General features: G+C 52.9%; 1 protein-coding gene across 1 annotated transcript in view; it reads right to left on the reverse strand.

Annotated features, from left to right (window-relative positions):
• KDM2B (lysine demethylase 2B) overlaps nt 1-8,374 on the reverse strand; it is a 114,597-nt gene extending 106,223 nt beyond the window's left edge. The window contains exons 1-4 of the mRNA XM_040619957.1: nt 8,038-8,374; nt 7,228-7,372; nt 4,201-4,279; nt 2,879-2,925 (exon numbers count right to left, since the gene is read on the reverse strand). Of these exons, the coding sequence (XP_040475891.1) occupies nt 2,879-2,925; nt 4,201-4,279; nt 7,228-7,372; nt 8,038-8,052 (286 nt within the window). The 5' untranslated portion in view covers nt 8,053-8,374. The remainder of the gene's footprint in view (nt 1-2,878; nt 2,926-4,200; nt 4,280-7,227; nt 7,373-8,037) is intronic.
• Between the last annotated feature and the right edge of the window lie 49 nt (nt 8,375-8,423).

An 8,423-nucleotide genomic window follows, 5' to 3' on the forward strand; every position in this document is an offset into this window, starting at 1 on the left:
CACTTTTTGAGAGCTTGTGAGGATGTCGGGACCACCAATTGGTGGTCCACCAAGAGGTCCACCACCTCTTGCTTCAACAACCAGAAAAATGAGGCACAAGGAACCGAGGAGGCATAGGACTAGAGCAAAGGGCTTTTAAGTTCCTCAAAAGGGCCAAGAGCATCATTATGAAGACTCTGATGTTGCCTGAACCTCAGACTTGAGGGTCTGGCTTTCATCCTTACTCATAAAGAGAATCTCATCAGATCCACGTCCTGCCATTATGACAAATAACATGAGGGACCATTCACCAAGCACCCGTCAGCCAACATAATGCTAAGCCTTCATTCATGCTCTTATAGACTCCTCTTTTGAGGCAGATTTTGCTACTAGCCCCATTTTGCAGATGTGAAAACTGAGGCATTGATTAAGCAGCTTGCCCCAAATCAGTCAACTGGCAGAGCTGGCCCTCAAACTCAGGTTGTCCAGCAGCAAAGGCACTGGGGCAGGGCTGAGGCACTGGAATGGATCGTTGTGCCAAGACTTAATTTTGGGAGTCCATCGTCCCATCTTCTGCACACTGTTGGAAAGTCTGCCTTCTGCTCTGATGTTCGCCTCCTTCAGCATTTCTAGGATCCAGCTTAAAAAAAAATGTATCTCCTGAGCAAGTCCTCGCCAATTAACTGAGATTCCCTACCTATCATCAGCACCATCTCCTTGTAGCCAATGGGTCCTCCCTTCTGAGTAGCTGTTCACACACTTTGGGGTCAATTATTCTGGCTGGAATATCTGACACAACCACGGGTCAGCTGTCTCCATCCACACAGCCACCAAAGTCGGCTTTGATGACGCTTAAATCTATCACACCACTTCAGGCCCACGAGGACGGAGATCGTCAAAAAGACAGGCAGTAACGAGTTCTGGCGAGGATGTGGAGAAATGGGAGCCCCCGTACATCGCTAATGGGAATACAAAATGGCCGGCTGCTTTGAAGAAGTCTGGCAGTTCCTCAGGTTAAATATAGTTACCATATGACCCAGTTACCTAGGTATAGACCCAAGAGAAATGAAAACGTATATCACAAAAACTCATACATCAGTATTCACGGCAGCATTATTTTTAACAGATGACGAACAGAAACAACCGAAACGTCCATCACCTGACGAACGGATAAACAAGATGTGGTCTGTGCACGTCCAGTGGAATCTTATTCATCCATAGCAGAAAATAACGCACAGGCCCCGGTTTTAACACGGATGAACTTCAAAAACAGGATGCTGAGTGAGAGGAGCCAGTCACAAAGCCACCTGGTATGTGAGTCCACTTACACGAAACGTCCAGAATAGACAAACCCACAGTCGCAAAGATCACATCCCTGGTGGTCAGGGGTTGATCTTGCAGGTGATCCACGTTCTGAAACTACATCACGCTGACGGCTGCACTGCACTGTGAATGTACTCAAAGCATGGGACTGTACACGTGAAAATGGCTAAGTAGTGAGTTGTATGGTGTATGAATTTTAAGTCAATTAACCAAAATATTTTTCACCCTCTCCCAAAGAAAATGATCACCATAGCTACCCTCTTTGCCCTACTTTAAAACTCCCCAGTGGTTTCCCATCACACTAGGAGTCAAACCCAAACTCCCTGCCAGGGCCTATAAGGCCCTACCTGGCCCTGGCCCTGTGACCTCTCCCCTCTCCTTCTTCATTCCCCCTTACTCCTTCTACTCCTCCCCTACCTCCTGGCCTTTGACCTGGCCTGTCCCTCAATCTGGCATGTTCTTTCCCACAGCTGGCTTCTCATCAGTCAAGTCTCTGTCCAAACGTACACACACACACACACACACACACACATACCCCAGGCCCTCTCTGACCCCCCCATCTAAGATACAGTTCCCAGGGGTGCCTGGGTGCCTGGGTGCCTCAGTCGGTATCCTGTTAAGCATCTACTCCTGATTTTGGCTCAGGTCATGATCTCAGGGTAATGAGATAGAGCCCTGAGTAGGGCTCTGCCCTGGCCGTGGAGCGTGCTTAAGAGTCTCTCTCTCCCTCTCCCTCTGCCCCTCCCCCACCATTGTGTGTGCACACACACACACCCGTGCCCCCCCAAAATAAATAAATAAATAATAAAAAATAAAATAAATACAGCTCCCATCACACTCCATCCCAATATCCTGCTTTATTTCTTCATAGGCCTAATCACCTTCCAAAAAGATACAGATTTTTAAAAACTGTTTACTTCTTTATTGTGTGTCATTCCAAGCAAGAGGAGGGGGATCTTGTCTGTCCTGTTCACAGCTCTGAACTTGCCCGCCACATAGGAGCTAACCGAGAAACACCTCTGGGAAGAATGGATTTATTGAAGGACTTCCGTAACATCTGAAATGCCACCTGCTACCTGGTCAGGTGTCTGGAGCATGAAGTGATCAGCTATGCTCTGCGTTGCTCAGTGAGTTAATAAGCATTTGCTGGGCACTCAGTAGCAAACCCCACCCTAGACCTGTCTAGAACCCTGAGGAAGCAGGAAGAATGATCCCTCCCCTCGGAAGTCTAAAAGTCTTTGAGGGGTCACAAAGCACCCAGTGTTTACCCAGCAACCCACAAACAAACGCAAAGGAGAGATCTTAGACTGTGTTGCTCATGGAGGCTAGGGTCCAAGTCGGCCTCATAAAACTGAGCGCTGGCAAACACCCTTACCTACAGCTTCTAATGACTCTGCAATCTGACCTGTTCTGCAGAATGAGACGGTTGCAGCTCACACCTGCTCCTGCCTCTTCCCACTGGTACTTTCTTTTCAGAGGCAGTTAAAAATCTAAACAGGTGGGTGGTGAAGACCTCCTGCCCCTTGTCCTCCCTACTTTTGGCATCTCTGAGCTGCACACACAGCAAGCAACTTACCCACCAGTAGTTTGACATCTCGGACTGTGAAATCAGGGTCAGGCATCCTGGAAAAAGAGGAGTACAGGCATTTGCTGAGAAGCCAGAATCAACAGAATGTGACCCAACTCTGGGGGCAGGGGAGGACCATTTTTCTAAGAGGGTTCCTTTGCTCTCAGTTTGGGAACCCAAAATGAGATAATCCAGAGGGAGAGTGATAGACCCATCAATGCCCCAAGGGAGGGTCCCTCTCCAACCACTGAGCCCTTTCCTCACCCCAGTAGGCAAACCAACCCCCTCACTCTCCCCAATATGAACTCAGCACTGCTGCAGGAAAGATGGGACACCCACTATCCACCCCAATTTTCAGGGGAAGACTGAATCGTGGTGTTGAGGGTAAGTCCCAGCTGGGCATTTGAACACCTGCTTTCTTTTAGGGTAGACAGCTCTCTCTTTGTCTCTTCCTCTAGCAAATACTCTCCATAAAAGGAGTTGTATGGAGGGTTGCAGGGATCCCTTTAAGTTCCAAGGGGAAAAAAAAGACACACATCATTCCAATTCCAGGGATTTGGTAACACCAACCGTAATGACTGTGGTGACCTACACTATTAATTAACAGTGATGTCAAAGGTTTGATTTCTACCCCAGGAATGAGACTCTTGAGCAAGCCTGGCAGTAGAGGCTGGAGACAGGCAAGCTGGGATGATACCAGCAGCCTCCTCTCCACCCCTGCCCAAGGGGCGGAAACCTGTTCTTCCAGCCTTCCTCCCGGATCTCTCCCCCACCCCACCTGGAGCTCTGACAGATCTCTAAGAGAATGTAAACCAAACAAGACACAGTGGGGGAGGCAGGTGCTGGGGCAGGCAAAGAAAGAGAAGACTTGGAGGCTAGCATCCTAGGAAACATGCCCTCCACAGAAAAGAGCCAATTTCCCACACAGTGGGAGTCTGAGTAGAAAAATATGTATCTAGGTGCCCTGCCTCTGGGCTTAGAGACGGGCCAATCCCTTCACAGCTCAGGCCCTGCCTCAGTTTCCTAAGTTGGGAGGGGTGCACAACTCTCCTTAGGAAGTCATTGCACCAAACTGGGGTGGGTCAGGGAAAGAAATCAACACTGTTCTAGTACCCTCTGTCCTCTCTGCCCAAATTCTCTGAGAAAGACCAATCTTTCGAGAGTTCTTCCCCTTTGTCAGGCCTTGAACAAAGAGATATTATCCCTGGATAAGGAAGAAAGATCCTTCTCTGTGATGAGAGGTGGGGAAAGGGTAGAAGCAATCTATCCCAAACTGTCAACTACGTTAGGGAGAGAGGCATGGGAAGAAGCAATTCGTTTCGGCAACTTACTTAATCCCCAGTCCATCCTTTTCTCGAAATATCAGGGGAACCCTGAGAGCTTCTCTCTGCACGTACTCATAGTTGAAATCTGTTTGGATATTGGAATTCAAACAGGTCAGTTAAGTCATGAAGGAGCAGATGCGCCACGATCCATCGGTCGGAGGAGAGCGCACAGTTATACCAGATGCAGGCCCCAGCTCCAGAGCGAGAGCTCCCTGTCCAATGACAAGGAAATGCAGCAGGCCAAGTCCGTGCCGACTATCAGCTCCTCTGCCCACTCAGTCATTCCCTGCATGCCCCACGGGTCAGAACTTGTCAATGAACAGCCCAAGGCCAGGGAGGGTGGGGAGGGAGACTCATGAAAGAGCCCAGCACAGAAAAGGCCCCAGCCACGGCTGAGAAAGAGGGACAGAGAAACGCACCCCAAGCTGAGCTCAGAAAGTAAAGGCAGTGCAGAACTGAAGAATACCACCTGGGAGGATCTGAAGCCCCAGAGAGGAGGCTGGGAGGAGGGTTCTCATTGTAGCTGAGCATCGGGGAAGATCTTATTGTAATATCCTGCATAGTGAAGGGGAGGGGGGAAAAAGCTGGTTTCCCTGGAAACTGTGTATTTGGTGCCAAAATAACTAGAGAACTGGGCACAGCTTTGTTGTCTTACTAGTGTAATTCTGCTCCAGCGACTGCCATCCTCATTTCCCCTGGATAACTGACCGGGACGCTCCCACCTCCCCCAGGTGAAAGCAGTGTGAAGGGGGCACAGTGAGGCCCAAAGCAAATTCACAAGGTAGTGCTCCATCTCGGGTTTGTCTAGTGTAGACCCCCAAACCCCTTCTCGAAAGCACTGGAGAATGAAAGAGGCCTTCGTTTCTATGTTCCTCGAGTTCCAAAACCAGGGGATCTGACCCAACCTTACCCCTAAATATGGAGTTGAGGGAGGCTGAGATAAACCATCACATCCCCAAATCTTCAGGTGAGCCAAAGCAATCCACAAGGCCACAAGCCCTCCCTGGCCAGCCGGAGGAGAGATAAGAGGGACCACAGGCCCAGGCAAACAGTTCACCAGGGCAGCTTGGTGGGGGAGGAGGCCAGGCAACTTTGCTCAGAGCAGAGGAAGAGAACAAAACCAGAGCTGGGGAAAGCCCTGACCTTAGCAGCTCAGATCCCCAGGGGCTCACAGTGAATGGGGATTCCTAAGGATTTAAAGGCAGAGAAGTTTAAGAAGCTTCTATTTTGAATCCAGGCTCAGGGCTCCTTCTGTTTCTCAGCTCCTCCCTCGAAGTTTTGGGGCCAGATCTGAATTAACTACCAAATCGCTAGGACCCTCTCCTTTGAAAAGAGCCCAGACAGCAGATTTAAGGGCTCTCCCTAGCTGGAATCCACCCCCTATACACCCACACCCACACCCACACCCCTAGCCTGCCCCCCACCCCCACTCTCCCCAGCTTCAACTTCCTCAAATGAGCTTGAGAAAACACTCAGATCTTGGGCTGGGAATTCCTCACAAATGACTAGGAAGGGGTTTCATGTTGTTTTCTCATAGGATCCACCAAACTCAGGAAAATGGGAAAGAAACGAACGGAATTAAAATCCCATTAGTGCTAAGGAAATTTAAATGTAGTTGAGACTAACCCCCCAGACTATCTGCCTGCAGACAGTGCAATGCTCTTAAGACCTGGCAGGCTGGAAGAAATTTCTTCTTCCCTCCCCCAACAACTACCCCCTACCACTGAAGCCCAACACTCCAGGAAGCAGTGGGCACAAAAGACTAGCTTCAAAAATGCAAAAACAGGACTGTCTCTTCTGGGAGCTAACCTACAGCCCCAGCCACTCAACCAGAACCTGGAGGGGAAGGCACTGCCCCTGTTATCAGCTCACTGAGGGATGGAACGTTTTCCAAGGGGAACATGGGGAGTCAACGAAATGAAAACGGTGTATTATAAAGGATACTTGAATATCTAAGAGGGAAAAAACCAACTTAGAAACCCCAGAGAGCACAGGGAAATACCTAGTAGGCAGGGGCATCTCCAAAACCCCAAACCCATAGGCAGAACCACAGGTCACACAGGGCCTCTGGAGGCCTCAGACCCAAGCTAGAACATCACCCCACTGTCGGCAGGACACCACCAGACACCTTCCTAATACTAGGGGCAGGGAGAAACTCAGGGCCTGAAGGTCTCAGACTGGGATGGCACCCCAAAACCCCAGAGGCTTCTCCAACTTCTCTAAACTGGCAGCGCCTACAAGGGACAGAGCTCTCAAGGTCTCAGGCTGAGAAGAGACTTTGTTCCCCAGAAGGGTATCCTACAACTTCACTTCAAACTACAAGGGTCAGGGATCTCAGCCTGAAGCCTCAGGGTGCAAAACTCTCTTACCCCCAGTCCCTACTTCAAACTGTCAAAGCTGAAGGGCCAGAGGCCTCTGGCATAAGTGGGGGCTCCATCCAACAGCTCTGAATTCATCCAGCCCCTGCTCAAATCTGGCAGAGACCAGAAGGTTATGGGGTTCCGCAGACCCCAAGGGCTGAGAAGGCATCATTCAGTAACCCGAGCATCCCCAGCACCAGCTCCTAACTGTCAGGGCCCGAAATGGGACAGGGTTTGGGAGGCTTCTGGCCTACGGGGGTCCTCATCCCAATGCCCCAGGGGCACCCCAGCCCCTCTCCCAGTCACGCAGCCGCACCTCAAGCAGCACAAGGAGCTGGGCTGGCTCTGGGAGGGGTAGAATGCCGCGCACCCGCCCTCCCTCGGTCCACCCGTCAGTCCCCAGGTCCCTCAGACCTCCGGTCCCCTGGCTCTGCCCACCCTGGGGCCGGCTGTGGGCGCGGGCCGGGTCTAGGCCCACGCCCGGCCCCCGTTCCCGCCTGCCCTCCTCCTTCGCCACCCCACCCCACCCCCCCAGTGCTCGGCCTCGTTTCGTCACCGGATCCCCTGGAATGGGGGACGCGGGCGCGAAATACGAACCCAGCCACCGGCAGCTCCCTCCCCACGTGCGCTCGGCCCGCGGCGCGGAGGGCGGCCCGAGGAGGGGGCGCCTCACCTTTGCCCTCCATGGCGTGCACGAAGTCCCCCTGGTACAGCTGACTGCGCAGCTTCTCCTCCAGGCTGAAGCCGCGGACGCTGACGATCTCCTCCACGTCCGACAAGTCCTCGTTCTCGTCGTATCTCTGGCGGTCAATCGGACGCTGCGGGGACCCAAACCAGAGAGCCCGAGGCATTATTGGGGGAACTGGGGGTCGCCTTTTACCCTAGGCCCAGCTCAAGCAGGTGCAGGAGTCGCGCGCCCACCGCACCCCACCATTGCGACCCGAGGAACTTTGCGCAAATGCCAAAGATGCTGAAAATCGGGATAACGAGAGGGGCCCGCACCCTCGGGGTCCGGCTGTGCCCTACACAGGACACTCCCCTCCTGCATCTTTGGAGGCCGTGGAAAGGACATCGGGGGGGCTCTCGCTTGCCCCCCACCCCCGACAGGTATTGAGTTTTGCCCACTCGGCCGGGAGCCTGGTTATGTAACCCGCGAAGGGGGCTCCGCGCACGGGCTGGCGGGGCATTTGTAGGCCCCGGGAGGAGCCGCCGCAGCGCCCTGCTCGGCGCTAACAGCAGCCCGGGCGGCCGCGGCGGCAGAGCTGGGAAGCCGGAACCGGGGGCCGGCGGCATTTCTAAGACTGGAGCCGCCCCCGAGCTACTCGGGAAGCTGGAAAGCTGAAATGGAAGGGCTGAGACCCCAGCCGCCCCCGCCGACCGCCCGCCAATGCTAGAAGAAGAGGTGGAGGGGGAGGTCGGGGCTTGGGAGGGGGAGAGGCAGACGGCCCGCCACAAAGCTCCCATCGGAGACCCCAAAACGCACCAGCAGCTGCCTCATCTCCCCACAAGCGCGCGCGCACACTCACTTCCTAAGGAGACTCCCCCACCACTCCCCGCATCCCCTGCCTCCTCCCTCAACCGCCCAGCGCCGGGCCCTGCAGCCCCCCAGATTCCGGGCGAACCCCGAGCCCGCTCAGCCTCTCTCCACGCCTTTCCCCGCTACCACCTCCCCACTTAAGTGTCTGAGACTCTGAGCCTCACAAGGGACTGGAGGAGTAAGCTGCTTGCTTCCTTTTGCATGCAATTTATTATATTTTTTCCGGTCCTCTTGCAAAATACAGAAAAGGAAAGAAAAGGCAGCAAGAAACAACAACAACAAAAAAAATAGATCTATCATTACCAGATACAGATTTGGAAAAAAAAAAAAAA

This window comes from Ursus maritimus, unplaced genomic scaffold, assembly GCF_017311325.1.
Source record: "Ursus maritimus isolate PB19 unplaced genomic scaffold, ASM1731132v1 scaffold_33, whole genome shotgun sequence".
Taxonomy (NCBI): Eukaryota; Metazoa; Chordata; class Mammalia; order Carnivora; family Ursidae; genus Ursus; species Ursus maritimus.